General features: G+C 48.1%; 7 protein-coding genes across 7 annotated transcripts; 5 read left to right on the top strand and 2 right to left on the bottom strand.

Moving 5' to 3' along the window:
• Positions 1–336, top strand: dph3 (CSL family zinc fnger-containing protein; the record flags this gene model as incomplete). The annotated part of the gene is made up of 2 exons (XM_057290921.1): positions 1–195; positions 280–336. 2 exons carry the CDS (start codon positions 1–3, stop codon positions 334–336), a joined length of 252 nt encoding a protein of 83 aa, XP_057152123.1.
• Positions 337–1152: 816 nt separating this feature from the next.
• On the bottom strand, positions 1153–1931 carry N7519_004144 (frataxin family protein; the record flags this gene model as incomplete). The annotated part of the gene is made up of 2 exons (XM_057290920.1): positions 1153–1428; positions 1566–1931. The coding sequence occupies 2 exons, from the start codon at positions 1929–1931 to the stop codon at positions 1153–1155; spliced, it is 642 nt and encodes a 213-aa protein (XP_057152122.1).
• Positions 1932–5598: 3667 nt separating this feature from the next.
• N7519_004143 (glycoside hydrolase family 128 protein) lies at positions 5599–6396 on the top strand (the record flags this gene model as incomplete). The annotated part of the gene is made up of 1 exon (XM_057290919.1): positions 5599–6396. One exon carries the CDS (start codon positions 5599–5601, stop codon positions 6394–6396), a length of 798 nt encoding a protein of 265 aa, XP_057152121.1.
• Positions 6397–7042: 646 nt separating this feature from the next.
• N7519_004142 (uncharacterized protein) lies at positions 7043–8545 on the top strand (the record flags this gene model as incomplete). Its single annotated transcript, XM_057290918.1, has 4 exons — positions 7043–7647; positions 7671–7770; positions 7846–8023; positions 8088–8545. 4 exons carry the CDS (start codon positions 7043–7045, stop codon positions 8543–8545), a joined length of 1341 nt encoding a protein of 446 aa, XP_057152120.1.
• A 387-nt stretch (positions 8546–8932) lies between these two features.
• Positions 8933–10322, bottom strand: N7519_004141 (uncharacterized protein; the record flags this gene model as incomplete). The annotated part of the gene is made up of 3 exons (XM_057290917.1): positions 8933–8983; positions 9038–9490; positions 9576–10322. 3 exons carry the CDS (start codon positions 10320–10322, stop codon positions 8933–8935), a joined length of 1251 nt encoding a protein of 416 aa, XP_057152119.1.
• Positions 10323–12966: 2644 nt separating this feature from the next.
• On the top strand, positions 12967–13383 carry N7519_004140 (uncharacterized protein; the record flags this gene model as incomplete). The annotated part of the gene is made up of 2 exons (XM_057290916.1): positions 12967–13199; positions 13278–13383. 2 exons carry the CDS (start codon positions 12967–12969, stop codon positions 13381–13383), a joined length of 339 nt encoding a protein of 112 aa, XP_057152118.1.
• Positions 13384–15412: 2029 nt separating this feature from the next.
• Positions 15413–17041, top strand: N7519_004139 (cytochrome P450; the record flags this gene model as incomplete). The annotated part of the gene is made up of 2 exons (XM_057290915.1): positions 15413–15723; positions 15781–17041. The coding sequence occupies 2 exons, from the start codon at positions 15413–15415 to the stop codon at positions 17039–17041; spliced, it is 1572 nt and encodes a 523-aa protein (XP_057152117.1).
• Between the last annotated feature and the right edge of the window lie 56 nt (positions 17042–17097).

Below are 17097 nucleotides of genomic sequence, written 5' to 3'. Positions count from 1 at the left end.
ATGGCCGACGACGGACTGAACATCTACGACGAAATCGAGATCGAGGACATGACCTTCGACCCGAATATCCAGATCTACACATATCCCTGCCCATGTGGCGACCGCTTCGAGATCGCGATCGACGATTTGCGCGATGGCGAAGAAATCGCCGTGTGTCCGAGTTGCAGTCTGATGATCCGGGTTATCTTTGACTTGGTATGTTTCCCTATCATATTACCCAGATGCATATCGCTTTATGTGGTCAGTGGGCTAATTATACACCCTGCGGGGTATCTACAGGCCGATCTTCCTAAAGCCGATACGCAGAGTACGAGCGAGGTGGCTGTTCAGGCTTGAGCGTGAGATAAAGGAGATTATGAAAGTATCCTCGAAAGGATCGAGTCACCATGCTGTTGATTTTGGAAGTCGACTCGCAGCCATTTATGTTGTTGTGGCGGAAGTGGTTCGAGCGATTGGATACTTTGCCTTTCCACTGCCCAGCTGTGTCTGCTCGGCAGTCCTTCGAGTCTGAGTGGTTGTGATCCACCGGAACTCACTTTACACGTCGGATCGCGCAAGCGTGTGTCTATGGTCTGCTGCAGGCGCCGTCTATAGGCATATTGCCAAGTGACTCGGTGTTCCCAAGGCCTATTTGTCTCGGTGACTCGCATTGGGGTACCCGCCGTACCTCGCTCACTCAACATATTTAATGTTGACTGGGGCTCAGCGACTCCTCAGTCCTTAGCGTGAGTTTCGCCTGGGACAATATCACTTGGCCTGTCAAGACACTGTTCCATTAATCGGGTTGAGACTGTATTTTGGCTATGTACATGTCGCGTTCATTCACCCAGAAAGAACAACACTTTGATGCACCTGTTCATTTGGGGCGATGTGATGCCCCTTCCGCTCAGCACTGCGTTACCGTTACACATACACATACTGTATACTCACCTAGTGCATTTGCTTCAAATGATACCCATAACTATGTTCCTAAATTACTCCTTCCCCTTCTTCTAGTAAATTATGAGAAAGGATCAGCACGCGAAAGATTTCAATGCAACCGCATCATAGAACGAACACTAGACTACAGTATGTAACAACATCCCAAATAAAAACTGGAACGGCAAGAATCTTCTTCTTCTAGGTAATCGATAGCCCAGTAAGACGGTCCATTCACTCAATGACCTCACTGTAGATATCCTTGGGCAAACGCAAGGTCAACTCGGAGTTCAGCAACTCGGTCAGATTCGAGCCATCACGCAGGTAGATCCACTGCCCATTAACGAAAGGCCGCGAGTCCTGCTTCTCATGCATATAATCGCCCTCGACAATCCAGTCATACCGCTTCGGCCCGGAGATGGGCGAGCTGAGCCAGATCTGCTTGTTGGGTGGTTGCTTGTTGAGTACATAGGTGCCGAGCGCGGGAACGGAGATGTTCAGAACACCAGCCTGGAGGAACAGAGTGGGTTAGTAACCTTTCACATTTTGGATACCGTGCCAACAGAAGGTCTTTATATAGACCGAAAAATTTGGCAAGGAAGAAGAAGACCGGGAAAAGACGATATATAGAGAAGAAGGAAACATACACTGTACTCGGCCTCAATATCAGACCCCTCCTCCTGTGCCTTCTCCAGCTCGCTCTGCAGCACGTTGAAATAATGCTCCGAGTACTCGTAGTACTCCTCCGGAGTCAATGGCGAGGGCTCAGTGATATGGGTAGCAGCTCCGGCAACGGAACCCGATTGGGGGTTCGGAGCAGGGGGGTTTGCTGATTCTGGGTGAATGCCTTTGCGGATTGCCGGGGATGACTGGAAGGAGCGGGTGAACTTTGAGGCGGAACTTGGGCGGATGGCGCAAGCCCGAGGGAGCAGAGTTGAAGTGGTGGGTGTTGTTGTGCGGATGGATGGGCGCACGGAGGTGAGCAGAGCTCGAGGGGCTGTGCGGGAGAGCATTGTTGTACGGGAGTATTTGTATTGGGAATTGTGGAAGGGAATGGTAATTGAAGGTTGGGGGAGCTCTGCTGACGATGCGGAGAGAATGGAATAGTTTACATCATCGTTGCTCACCGCCTGCTTTATTTGGAATGAGTATGGGCAGTATCTGTGATTGGATGGAGGTATAGATGACAGTTGCTCGATGTGGTATTTTATTTATAAAAAGTGGACTATAGATCTTGTGCAAATATAATGATTTAGAATCTCAAAATTTCGAATTGATGTATAGACATTTGAGTATTGGCCAGTGAGGATACACTTGTGCAATGAGTCTGTCACCAGCAACCACTAAGACTACCGCAATTAGTGACTCCAAAAAAGTAAGGATTGTAGAATATGTTCAAATCTATTCCCTTCATGACAAATTGTGTTGGAAGAAAGGTGGTACTGGAAATGACTTTACATTTTACTCCAAAGCAACCCTGACTACTTCGGCGTGGGTTGAGGATCTACCCTTGGAATTTGTATATCAGCATTCCGTAGTCATTTGGCAATGCAGGTGATCAACGAAGCCGCCGTATAGACCTCCGTATGCCATAGACGTTTATATGGCACCTACATTTTCGAGTACTGTTTAACGGGTGGTAAACAAGACAAAGATAACAGACTGGTGAAGCAATGACGTGGTGTATGCGGCATGATACCATTGCTCACAATAACGTTGACGTGCACACGGAGGTGATGAAATGTACCCAGGCAGCCGTGGAGGCCGGAAGCCTTGCTGTTGTAGAGGTTGTAGGGTCAGAATGACCACAACCAAGAGCCTGATGCCCGCAGGGAGGAAACTCGTGTGTAATAAACTGCCGATGCAAAAGAGGCCCTCGGGTATGCATAACTGCCCGAAATCAACATATATGATGTGTCGACACTGAGACTAGCATCGTCACCGATAGCGACATGTCGTCGTTCATGATGAGACCCAGGAGACTCGCATCCTGCTCTCGTCTCAGTCCGAGAAACCGAAGGAATTCCATGGGAACACGAGGTCGACTTGTTATATCAACCACAGACATGCGTTGTCTCGTACTTCTTTAAACCAATCAATGGCATCCATTTGAACACATCTTCGTATCGGCGACTGTAGCTAAACATATCGGACTTATTCAGTATCTCCGGTATATGGCCAGTGGCCTGAGTGCCTGACGATGAAGGCCATGTGTCACAATCTGAAAATGGTCTTCGATTAGGCTGCTTGATTGTTAAGGTTAGTCGAAACAGGTTTGCTGGGACGACAGCTTAAGCGAGAGAGTGGTGACCCGCTAGAACGAGACTAGTAAGTTATGAGCAATAAACCTCCCGTATGTTTCCTATTCATTTCTTTTGAGATGTGTATGGAGTAAGCCAGCAATCCTTCTACGCAGTAGGATGACGTGGGCAGAGCGCCGGAACTTTGGAAAGTGGGAACCGAGACAAGCCACATTACTTGCCAACGCGGCCAGAACAAGTGAGATTTTCTTTTCTTTTTTCCCCTCGGAGAAAATTATGATAATAATTGTCCGGGAATCAATAGTCCGAGAAAGTATGTTGAATAGCCTTGAAAACAAATTTAGAGTCTTGGTCCACGCTGGCGGGATCACAAAGAGATCGGTGGGATTTAGTCTGTTTCAGATGAGAAGAACCGTAGTCTTGGTCATGGCAATAGAGATGCAGACATGCATATCCCTCGGAACCATGTCCGGAATATTGGCTGCAGAGGCGGGAGGTGACTGAAATCTGATCTCATGGCGCCCTTGCAATCCTCTCTAGTGCAGTGGCAACTATTGGCTCGGGGAACTACAATGAAATCAAAGAATGAATGAAAACCGTAGAGCAAGTACCACAGGGCTGGATGATATGATTAAAAATTCTGAATCTGCTTGGTATGTTAACCTATGTACCATCGCATCCTGCAGGTATACTTGAGTACTATGTTCTAACAGCCTATAGGAGAACTGGGAACAAGAGCATTGATCCCCAGTCATCATTTCAAGGGAGACAAGTACAATTAGCAAATCACTATGAGTAAGAGGTGACACAAAGAAACCAGACCCAAAACCGACGAAAAAGAAAATTACGATATACCTTTGCTGGAGAACAACCGTAGAACATCGAATGGGGCGCCAATCCAAATGCAAAGAACCGGAAGAAACACCGGCGTGTAGTCCGGCAAGGCTTGTCCTGGCCGTTTTTCGGCAAGAGATCGGCAGGGGGCTTGAAGAGGGGTTGGTTTCAGACAAGCGCCCCTCCTTTCTTTTAGCCCTAGAACCATCCAGTCGATCCAGAAGTAAGGAACGCACCGGGATATCGGTGAAAGGGAGAGACGGTCTAGATCTTATGCTTGGATGTGAAACATGGTGTCGATCGGGGTTGGTGTTACTATGAGTGGTCGATTCGACCCATACTGTTGATGTGGTGGCGCCTACACAGTCGGTGTGTCATATTAGTCAGTTTCAGTTGACGCCTGCGATTGTGTGGTGATTGTATTCTGTCTGGCTGAGAGATATTATTTTCTTTTTGAACGTTGAAGTATTCCAGAATCCCACAGTGTTACAATCCACAGACCTTGGAACCAATTTAAATTAAATGTAGTGCAATGTTTGGGGTTTTCAGTGAGTTCCTTGGGTTATGTTCAATAACGCAATGATATGATAGGTCACCCAAGGACCCAAATGACGATGTATCCAAGGTGCGCCTATCAGAACGGCTCCCCTGACCGGGAGCCAGGGAACTGCGCGTCGGACTACATGGCAAACCACTGGATGATGCAATGCCATCCATGGTACGTTCTTGCCCCCCACATCACCTCAATTTATGTCAATTTCTTGTCATTGGGCTGTGAACTCTTCGGAGGTTGTTTCTCATTGCACACCTTTGTATTCTGCCAGGGGCGCGCCAATTATTGTTAACACAAAGTTACAGGCACCAGGAACAGAGTTCCAAGGCGTGTATTCCCCATTGCATGTCAATATCGGAATTCAATGTAACAAACCCCCATTATGGTCCAGGCTATTGTGGAGTGGTCTACAGATCTTGGCTGTGGAGTTAGACCAGATGCGAACCTACGTGATCCCGAAGAATTGAAAGAATTAGTGTCAATTAGCGCCTTGGAGAATGATTTTTCATTGCACATGTAAGAAATGTAAGAAAAGACGCTCGGTTCAAGCCAATCACCATGGTTCGACTTCCTGTCAATGGCCCATGAGGTCCATTAAGGTCCCCTGGTCTTCCCCGGCGCCAATGATATTTTGCATCCAGTTGATCTGGCCAAAGGCATGAGGTCGAGCCCGCCTCCTCGGTCCGCGAACATCCAATAACCACTTCCTATCTGCACTCCACCCGTGAAGAAATGCAATATCTTCCAGCCAGCGGGTTAGGCTGGTAGGTTTGACACACTGATGTCTGGGTGATTTAAAACCTCCGCCTCCCTTGATCTTTCTTCTTCTTCCTCCTCTTCCCCAACCACCTACCTTTCCTTCATTTCATTTCTGGTCTTCTAGTCCTGTGCCGTGCACGGTCTGAGCCTCACTTTCCTTCAAGTCTACATTCCTTATCATAAGGTCGAGAACAGGTTTCTCTCTTTTCCCCTCCTTTTTTCTATTCTTACAAGTCCACTCCTTTTGTGACTTATCTTTCGACTTTATTCAAAATGGTCTCTTTCACCAAGCTTTTCACTGCTGGCCTAGTTGCCACTTCTGCTATGGCCGCCCCCATGGAGGCTAAGCGCGCCTCATCCAGCAAGCGTGGTGCTGCCTACAACGACGTCACCACTGTGTCTTCTATGGCCAGTGGTGGCTCCATCTCATGGGCCTACAACTGGGCCGGCTCCCTCTCTGGCCTGCTTCCCTCTGGTGTCGAGTTCGTCCCCATGCTCTGGGGCCCTAAGATGTTCGGTGGCTGGGTGACTGCCATCGAGAGTGCTTTGTCCAGCGGAAGCACCTACATTCTGGGATTCAACGAGCCCGACATGGCTTCGCAGTCTAGCATGAGCCCCTCGGATGCTGCCAACTACTACATGACCTACATCACCCCGTGGTCTGGCAAGGCGAAGCTGATCTCGCCCGCCGTCACCTCCTCCACCCAGGCCGGATCCGGCCTGGACTGGTTCGAGTCTTTCATCGGTAGCTGCAGCGGCTGTGGTATCACCGGTCTGGCCGTTCACTGGTACGGCGACACTGCCGACGATTTCAAGTCCTTCGTCACCAAGGCCGTCGACACTGCTTCCAAGCACAGCCTGTCCGAGGTCTGGATCACCGAGTTTGCTCTCAACGCCGATATCAGCGGCGCCATGGACACCGCTACTACTGCTGCTTTCCTTAACGATGTCCTCCCTTGGCTGGATTCGCAGCCTGGTGTCACTCGCTACTCTTACTTCATGTGTGCCAACAACTACTTGCTTTCCGACAACACTCTCAACCAGGCTGGCCAAGCTTACGTCTCTGCGTAAGCCAGTGCTTGTTTGACATGTTGAAAATGAATTAAAACAATGAATCATGAAAATAAAAGGAAGGGTATGCACATTTAGTTTTTCTTCTATGGGTTCTGCTGGCGATTGGTCGCCTTGGAGGGTCATATCTATGGATTTTCTGTTCATATTTTCTAAGGAGTTTTAACGCAAATATCCACCACGTTATCTGATTTTAATTAACACCAATCTCTGTAATCGTAAGTTATCTGTATCAAGTCTAGAAGATTGACATGATAAAATCTCGCCATCCACCTTAGAATGAGGTGGCGGGTTGGCAATGGTCACAATGGCATAACCAGGCCCGCCACAATACATCACAAGTAGGCAAGTATCCCAAATCCCAACAAAGGCAAAGGTCCCATTGTTTGTCTAATAATAATGTCGACAAGAAACCTCGCTTTGATACAGTCTATTCTTTGATCCTAATTTAGTGTGTACCAGCATATTCTCGTCTTTATCCCTTTATTATCTCTTAGAGATACTAACAATGCATATTGAATCGAGATTCAAGGCCATAAGGTATGAATAGACCATCTTCAGTCACAAAAGGACCTTTCGAGTATTAAAATGGAGAGATTCCTCTCATGATCATTTTCAAGCACCATTCAAGCACCATTCAAGTATCATGGATCCGAACACCTCGAAGATGCCTACAATCCAGCTTAAGCCGCTCAAAGATTGGCCCCGCAACTACGATTCTGGATATTGTTACGACCGTCTTGGCATATCAGGACGTCCAGAAGACCAACAGGTTACCCTCGATTTAGCACAAGAAATCTATGATATCGCAGCGGCTGAGGCTTGTAGCAGCGGCAGAGCCCTCATCCACCTTTTCATGTCAAGTTATTCACGCGATCAAATCGGATCCGAGTTGCGCAAGCGCATACCGACGTTGCCAGCGATTATTAGAAATCACATCACGGACACCGACCTTCTCGTTGGTTCGCTGTATAAATACATCGCTTGTATTCAAGACGACTTGCAAGCGGACTTTGAACGCCGGCAAAATCAACTACCGGAAGGACCGACAGAGAGACAAGAGACGACACAGCAGCCCGCACAGCAACGGAAAGAGTCAGCACGACAGCCAGCACAAGAGCAATCGGAAGAGTCAGCACTAAAGCGACCAGAACAACAGATGGAATTCGATTATTCTCGGCCCTGCATAGTACCTAATGGTGATATCCAGATCGTCCGAGCAGATCGCCCGGATATGCCAATTGCAATTAGGTGAGTGATCTCTTAACTGACAGAGAAAACCCGCAGGATATAAGCCACGATGGGGACTGGGTCAACATCGCTAACATTAAATTCGAACGATTTAAAGAAAACCTCATCCAAGAAGCTTATCTGGTAGACGGAGAAACAATCTGACTCGACCATTACTCTCTGGGCCAAATTGACCATAGGTATATTGCTGACCCACAGGCTGGAGAGATACGACTGACTTCTCTGAATTTTGCATCTACAATTTTGCGAACTATCCGTGAGCATTGGTCCAAGTTTCGAAATCCCTCCCCTGAACCCTTCCAAGGCCAAGGTAACAGGCGCTCACCATTACCCAGACCTAATATGACTATCGTTATCCGGGACGGTAATGCAAAAGGTAAGGCGTCCTTCCCCACTCCAGTTCCATTGAAAGACCACATACTAACATTTTTCCTCTATAGGTGGTGCCCTAGTTGGTGAACAGCCAGCAGTGAATCGCCCCTCTGCAAAGACGGGCGGTCGCACGCTCATTTATAACCGCCGTGCTGAACAGTTCACCCGATATGCGACCACCAGACTCGCTAAAGGGAAACGCAAGAGGGCAGAGGCGAGAGCGAGAGCAACAGCAGAAGCAGAGGCAGAGACCGAGGGTCAGACAGATGCTCCACCGGCTCAAAGGAGAAGGCTACAAGTACCACACGAAACTGTCACTACTCCCTCTGCTAGTCCTATCTCTGACCCTGCACTTGCTCTCGCTGGACAAGGACCTCAAGAGGGAGATAATGGTGACGCTGCTTTTCTCAGGCTGCTAGATCCTGCACTCTTTAACGAAGCGGGACTTGTCGGCAATGATAGCGGCAACTTACAAGAGTTCTTCGAGCAGAACGAATGGGCTACAGACCCGATGGAGGAGGATTGAAAGGAGCAATGAGAAAAAGAGGTAAGTAAAGTAAGTGAAGTAAGTGAGGTGAATATCGACTGACCTGATTATTATTGTAATCTGATATCTCTATACTACTGTTCTTCGATTCACGTAAAAACAAAACTTATACAGGTACTTTCTTCTTCTGCGTAAACCTAATCAATCAGAAAGCCCTGGATCCCGATGTGTCTTCAAACATGAACTATCTCAAAGTATCGCACTTTGGCCTATGTTCCTTTGGACGGTACCTCTCTCAAAGTGGCATTCTTCTCTGTTGACTTGACTCTAACTGTGTCTAAACGAGCCCGCTTGCAAAGAATTTTCGAGTCCGATCCTGTTGTCTCTTTCCCTCTGAGACAGGTATACGAACGTTGCTGCGATATTTCAAGCGCAGGTAAATGGCTTACTTACCGACCCTGACTGGAACTTATCAACCTACGAAACATTGTCAGTTCCCTCGCTCGGATGATGAAAGGGGAAAAGGCTCACCAGTTCGGCGATGCTAGCATAGGTACCGCATCCAAAAACAATCATACCAACCAGGAAGACCACACCATTTAGAATGGCTGGCTTTAAATTGTGCTTTTCATACCATGCACCCTCTTTCAAAAGCACGTACCACATGATTGGTGGGATATAAAAAGAGAGACCAGACACGAACAAGGAAGAGATGATAGAGAGCAATTCGGAAAAGATGGGGATAGCCTCAGCAATGATCCAGGCTAGGATGGTAACAACAGAGACAAGACCAAGCCATGTACTCCAACCCTTCGCGGTGTTGACAAAGCGAACAACAGAGTCCCGGTATATCTTTCCGTGGATATATCGACAGACAACTGTTGTATTGATAGACCCCGAAATGAAGATGACTGGAAGCGCTATGCCGAAGACAACCCTTGAGATAACGGGGCCCGCGGACAGCAAAGCAGGTGATTGCACCTCCTGCCCAACAAAGGCATAGATGATCGACCCTGTCAGGGTGTAGATAACAATTTGTATACCCCCCTAGCCACCATAATGTTTTGACATAATCCTCGGGGGTATGCATATCTTCCATGAAAGACGGCAAGCAACCAGCAAAGGAATATGCGAAAACAATATTATTGGTGGCAACGATAGCCGCGGAGAAAGTGAGACCAGGCTTCGGCCAAGCAGACCACGGCGAGAGATCCGCAGCAAAGTCACCCGAACCATTCGAGCTCTGAATACCGGTGGCAATCATCGTAATCCCAATAGCCAAGATGATCGACGCGAAGTCGATATAGCCCAGTATCGCAATCTCAGCGAACGACGGAGGAATAGCGAGCAACATCAGGATTGCAGCAGATGCAACGCTAAATATAACCGAGCATGAACTGCTTTGAGTGATATTTTGGAACGCAATCGCGCCAGTCAAGCAATGCGACCCAATAACGAAGACAAGAAGAGCAACAAAGCTGCCGACGAACAGTTTTGATCCCAAACTTCCCAGTAGAAGCCGACCGACATCTGCATAATGCCCAACTTGTGGATATCGCAGTTTGACTGCGCCGATGTTGTAGCCCGCGTAGATTGCGACGAAGCCAAGCCCAATAGTCAGGATCACGCCTGCGACCATGCCGAGTGCGGCGAATGCGGATGGTAGGCCTAGGCTTCCCAGGGCGATTGCCTCAACTATCGAAATGATAGTGAGTCGTTTCCAGCCTAAACGGCGGAATCGGGCGTTTCCTGCTAAGATTCCTTGTAACTCTGGGTCGGAAAGGTTCTGATCCTTGGGGAGACCTTCGCTGGCCATTGTGTCGAGATATCGTGGGCAGTGTATCGATGATTTGGTGAACCGTATGCCAGACTTGTGTAGATGCAAGTGCGACCTAACAAATGTAAATGTCGACGAAAAGAAGTCAAGATCAAAATGAAGAAAAAGGCGGATCAGATAAGATCAAAGAGCCAAATCGACCGATGGTCGGACCTGCAAAGTGGACCTCGGGAGTAACCCCCTCAACATCATGACATTCTGGAGTACATAGTGTGATGAAGGCTGTCTAGATGTGGAGCACAGTGGGGTTAGTCAAACCAATGTGTATCAATCATATTGATTGAGCCGTGGGGGAGACTACTGATTCGCAAGATTCCTGGCGCTAGATTCGGTTCATTTGTATTCGGCAGGTAACAAGTTGGTCGTGTCGGACCAAGCCGCAGGAACAATGAGACAATGACATCCGCTAGGCTTATACTGGATAAGCACCGGGACTTTTCAGGGCCATGAGCGAAAATTTCGAGGTGTCACCCCCAACTCCCGAAGGTTGTACGTAATTGTCTCCCATAAACCCAGTTTGTGAAGAACAACTCTTGCTTTCCAGTTCATTTGGGAGGTAGAAATTTCTTATTCAGGTGGGTTTGGCAAATATGATAGCTGCTGTTCAGTTTTCTTCTCTCCATTTTTGTTTATGGGGCCCTCTTCTCGCAATGGGCGATTGGAGACATAACCGTGCCCCAAGGTTGGCTCCTGTTCGGCATAGTGAGTTATAGGTACAGGGATGTTGTCTCGGCAATAAATGCCGAATCCGATATCTGGACGCACAAGCAGTTGAGGAGCACATGGGAAGCCCTGTAGGGCGGGACCTCGGGCGGACCCGCGTGATCACGTGATATGCTTTAAGTTCCAAGATTCCAAGGTTCAGAAACCAAGCTAGCCCAGATAGGCATAGCGGATTGTTACTCGGTTGACTATATGTCCACCTGAGGAGCACCATGTGCATAAACAAACAAATAACCTCATACCATTGAGAGTGGGATAAGGTATATGTAATACTCACAATGAGCTGTACGGCTGGTCTTGTCATACCTGAATTTAATCCCGTAGGAACTCTTCATATGTCGGAAGTTTACAGTCCTTGACAGGATCTGCAGAGAAACTGCTGAGAAGGATAAAGGGTGCTCTTTATTTAGTTCTATCAATTAGGTATTAGAGATACCGGCCGTTATCAACGACCGTGCTAGTAGTATATCTTGAATAGCCCCCTACTCCCCTTCCCCACCTAACAGAACAGATTCTCTTTTTGCTGCCCCTTCTTCCTGCACCTGATAGACAAGGCATTTTTTTTTTCTATTTATCCGGATCACTGAGTTTCTAAGCTCCGCTCCCTTCTCCCGTGTGACTCGTCACATCTTCTACGACCCCGCGACTGCAGCCCGCGTTGCCTACCTTAGCTCCGATTTTATGCATAAATGAGACAGCCTTTCCCCCGTAACCTATCTGTTACATAATTGTTTTCATATTCTTACTAGTTATCCCGACCTATATTATCAAAGCCGCCTTATAACCGACGACCTCGTTGGCTTCACTATAAGTCGATATAGAGGACAAAATAGGATAAGGAATAGGCCATATAGGCTAGAGACAGAGCAGGTGTGTACTCCTGTGCTATTTATAGCTAGACGTATGGGTGGGTTTTACTACCCTAACCCCCCATAATGTAAAGAGATATGTAGGTTATACCAACTATGTATATCCCCGTACGTATATGGGAATCAGGTTATAGCCCATTGGTGATGGATACACCAAATATACGGACGTTCGGCAGCCTCAAAGCATGAGTCTAGCTATACTGGAAGATTTTTGTGATCACCTGCTCGAAAAACCCACCCTATAACTTGATGAGATGGCTATTTTTCTGTGGAATAAATATGATGTCTAGACACCAAAGCCCAGCATTAATTGCGTGCTTGCATCCAAACGCTTGTTTTTTTTCTTTTTCTTTTTTATATATATAAAAAAGAAAAAGGCTGACCGTGTCAAGGCCAGAGAAAGTGATAGCTAACACTGCCACTGGTCGGTCCGTATCATAAATGAGTGTAAAGTGGACCACAAGCAGGTGGCTTGCTACTCCGTAGTCAACATTCGAATGCACCCTAGCCTCTATGATGTATTATAGGGTTACTTGCGTGGAATGTGATCGGTTGCCCTGATTGAGCTGGTAGGAAGACATTGTATGTCACTAGCACAACTCCATGCTGATCTAACCCTAATACGTGCTGTGCAACCTTTCCAGTCCGACGAATGACGATTCGCGATGCAGTATATAAGTGTTGGTTTGTAGGTTTTTGAGTTGCTCTATCTGTTGATGGGGCATCACGCTTTCCAAGTCCTCCGCGCAGCCATGTGATCTACTTATGCAGCCTTTAGGCGGCCATGCAGGTGATCATCATCTTTATAATCAGTGGCAAGCTGAGATGATGCACGGTGGACTGGCTGGGTTGCACAGAAAGTACACCGACACAAAGCTGGGCAGTTAAGTAGACGTATAAAGTTGTCCACCCAGGGGAACTGGCCGACTGTTAAGCTCTGCACCCCAAGACATTTCCATTCATCACACATCACATCTTGATCTCTTGCTATACTTCTCCGGCTCAACTGCAAATTCGTATTCTCTCCAACAATGCGTGTTTACAAGGGCAAATTGGATACGAACACCCACTACCCAACCGAGAATGAGGTGATCATACTCGCAACCAATGGAGGTTTCCGCCAAGGGTCAACCGCTGTTATATCTGGGCAATTCACCAAGGCTGCGAACGGCACCCCCAAGTCAAACTTCTCAATCGCCGGCACTATCACCAAGTTAGCTAATGATAAGATTGAGCTATTCGTGGGTGAAGACCAGTATTACTGGTAAGTTCTGCCCAAATCTCTGTCGAATGTCTTACATTATCTTGCAATTACTATATACTAACCAAGTTGTGAACATAGGTTCGTGGGAACTGTATCGGGGGATAAAATCACCCTGACCATGAAGAGCCCGGAACTTGACGATTACGGAAAAGCCGAGCTGTCTCTTTTTTATTCGGAGACCTGATTCTTTATACGTCCCAGTGCTTAAGAGGTACGCGGAAGAACCTGAGGTTTACCATGAACTTCTTTCTGGGCTGAGCGTTAAAGCTACAACATGCATGTTGTGCGTTTTGAAAATATTCCCACTAGTACTCTGCCTTGGTATGGGTTTTCCCTGGCTACAGCAGGTTTTCCTATACTGTGATGCGAATGCAAAGGTCTCATGTCTATATTGTTAGTTTATATGATAAGCAAACGTACGTAGTATACTTGAATTAGGTTTCCCTACATTACCTACAGCCGTAGTAGGGAAATGGGCGTCATCGCCACTCTCAACGCTTCTTGGATGCGAACCCAACAAAAAGAAGAGGAAGGCCAAGAAAGCGAAGATTGAGCAGACCTTCCAGCAGAAGTAGTCGTCGATGAAGGTGGATGCACCACCGGCGGGTCGATTATAATGGAGCCCATCCATAACTGCCTGCCGATAGGGTCCTGGTCAAGAGCGAAAATGGCACCTAACTCTCTGCTCCCTCCATTATCCTCGTTGCCCACGCTGCTACTAGGCACGAACGACACATATACGTATATGATCGACGGTGTGACAGTACACCCCTTCGTTTGCAGGGACCTCCGGACCTACTAAACCCGGTCGACCGTATGGCAGAGTGTCGGAGGAGGACAGGCAGGTAGGGATGCCCTGCCTGCTATCCTCTCTATATCGAATGCCCACAGACGGTCCATGCTTGAGTCGACATGGATCTTTCCCCCTAATTGCTTCCGTCGGCCTTGACGGCTTTCCCGGGTGTTATGCACATATCCCATGTAACTTCTCAGCCCGTCTGCGTATCTGCTCTCACTTTCTAATGCCATGGGAGCATGCCCTCTATGGACCTGTGAGAATTTCTGGCACCGGCGCCGATCAGCTTCTGCGACGGCCAGAGAGCTGCAGACCTCAAAGAATCCTTAGTCCGCGGCAAACAATCCGTTCCGAAGTCGTTTTGTAGCCTGGGCAAGAAATGGCTCAAACTTGCGAAATGATTAGCGGAATGATTTTAAAACGAATGTCAATGCATATCGTACCTCTTTAGCTATGCCCATCCATATACTCCATCGCATAACTCCAGATTTGTGAAAATCCACCGAAGATCTCCTGGCTGGGACGGGTGGCCAAATATTTCCCGACCCGTGTCGGATAGGCCATGCATAGGCTTTTGTGCCGAAGACTGTTCCAGGCTCTGGACCCGTTGCTAAAGACCCGCGATAACTGATTTTGCATTTGGTGTTCGCCTTGGTTGTTAGCCATCATTTTGACCAGGAAAAAGCGAACGATAATGTGTGTTGCTACCGGTGTTAGTGTTCCTATCGCATTGGTGCAGGGGTTCGACGGCTGGCGATGATCTCTAGTACCGGGAATCATCTCTGGACGGATGAATATGTGATGATGGTAAAGGTGCAAAGTACCTAGTGTTGAGTGTCTTGAGGTGCTTTCTCGAGACTGCAGATAGGGACTTAGGCTGATCGCTATAAAGCCTGTATGTACATTGTGTGTGGACGGAGACACGACTCGTCCAAGGGTCATTTCGGTCATACCGGATTTTACGACGGCGACACTCAATGCAAGTCCGAGCTGGCCTTCGACGTCGACGGGGTTGGGACTCTACGGAGAATTTGTTTGGAAGTGGTTCGATGGAAAGAACGTCTGTGAGACCGGAGATTGGATTGCGGTACGCGAAGATGCCGCCTTGATGGCCGCTTACCTCCGTCGATAGTCAATAATCGAGAAACGAGCTTAGAGGAAATTGACCAATGAATTTACACTTAAATTATGCTTTATTCCCTTATCAAAAGCTTGCCGGGTCAATTATCTGCGGGTTCTTTGGACCTTGTACATCGATCCTGCATATCGGTCTCGTCTCCGACGGTGTTGCTTGTACTCCGTCGGACGGATGATGAACATGTGAAATGTTGAGTGCGACTGATTTCACTTAAAAAAGTCGAAGATAATGGATTGATCTTTAGTTCGCCAATTTATTCGAATTTGATTGCTATATCAAATGGCTCTTCTATCCCTTCTGCTTTCGCCATGGGCTATGGCCCTGGCCATCCCCGTGTGGGTCGCTCTCTACTACATATACCCCTATCTAGTATCATATGGGCACTTAAGTCGAGTCCCGGGTCCTTTTGTTGCCAAATTCAGCAACATATGGGTCGGATTAAGCGCCAAACGTGGCCATAAATATGCGGCAGTCGACGCGGCGCATCGAAAATACGGCAAAGTCGTCCGTATTGGCTTCAACCATGTGTCTATCGCCGATGAACGGGCATTGAACGTTGTTTATGGGCACGGAAACGGCTTCCTCAAGGAGTAAGTCATGCTCTCTACCTGGATTGAGATCTCTTAACGCTAACGAAGGATGCCTAGTCACTATTATGAAGCCTTCGTGGCACGAACCCCGGGCATGTTCAATGTCCGCGACCGCGCCGAACACACACGAAAACGGAAGATTATATCCCACGCCTTCTCTCCCAGGTCGGTCGCCGAGTTCGAACCGCTCATGGCGGAAAACCTACACCGATGGATAAACCAGCTGGACCGGATCGCGGCGTCTCAGCCGCAACACAATGGGAAGGAATTTGCTCGATACAACGCAATGCCCTGGTTCAGCTACCTTGCCTTTGACATAATTGGAGACCTGGCATTTGGTTCGCCATTTGGAATGGTAAACAAGGGCAAAGACGAGACTGAGACGCAGCTCGTGAACGGAGGACCCATTTCATACACCCCGGCAGTCGACGTGTTGAATAGACGAGGCGAGGTCTCTTCGACATTGGGCATTCTCCCAGCACTGCGTCCATGGGCTCGGTACCTTCCTGACCCGTTCTTCACCAAGGGCATAGCGGCCGTGGAGAACCTGACGGGGATTGCTGTCGCCGCTGTCGCGTCACGGCTGGATGCCGCAGAGAAGGGAATGGTCGACTCGCGCAACGATATTCTTTCGCGCTTGTTACAAGCAAGGGATGCCAATGGAAGGCCAATGGAGCGGGATGAGCTTATAGCAGAGGCCCTAACGCAACTCATCGCTGGCTCGGACACAATATCCAATACGGCCTGCGGGATCTTTTACTGGATCCTGCACGGTGAGCGCAGTGCGCCGGGCACGATAATTCCTCGTCTGCAAAAGGAGCTAGACCAAGCAATTGGACCTGAGGCAAATATTGCATCTTATTGTCAAATCAAAGGTCTCCCATTCCTGCGAAGATGTATTGATGAAGCCATGCGACTGCATTCTACTTCAGCTATTGGTCTGCCACGTTTGGTTGCTGGCCATAGCCCGGGTGTCGATTTCGATGGCTTCCACTTCCCCCCTGGGACGGTGCTTTCGGTGCCCTCGTACACTATCCATCACATGAAGGATATTTGGGGAGACGACGTCGAAGAATTCAACCCTGACCGTTGGTTGAACCTAACTGCCCGACAGAAAACTGCTTTCAACCCATTCTCACATGGCCCGCGGGCATGTGTCGGCCAGAATGTCGCCATAATGGAGCTGCAGCTGATTATCGGAACTTTGTTTCATCGGTACGAGTTCGAATTATGCCAGCCAATCATGGAATCACATGAAGGATTCTCGAAAAAGCCCAAGGAGTGCCAAGCAGGTCTAAGATTGAGGGAATACAGTTGATGTCCCGCACTTTTGAATATATATATGATAGGAGCGGATGGGTTATATCCACAATG

Source organism: Penicillium mononematosum (genome assembly GCF_028829835.1).
Source record: "Penicillium mononematosum strain IBT 11891 chromosome Unknown utg000002l:1.0-8112719.0:1.0-8118358.0, whole genome shotgun sequence".
Classification (NCBI taxonomy): domain Eukaryota; kingdom Fungi; phylum Ascomycota; class Eurotiomycetes; order Eurotiales; family Aspergillaceae; genus Penicillium; species Penicillium mononematosum.
The sequence above is the reverse complement of the archived record's forward strand: the minus strand, read 5'-3'. Positions and strand labels throughout refer to the sequence as shown.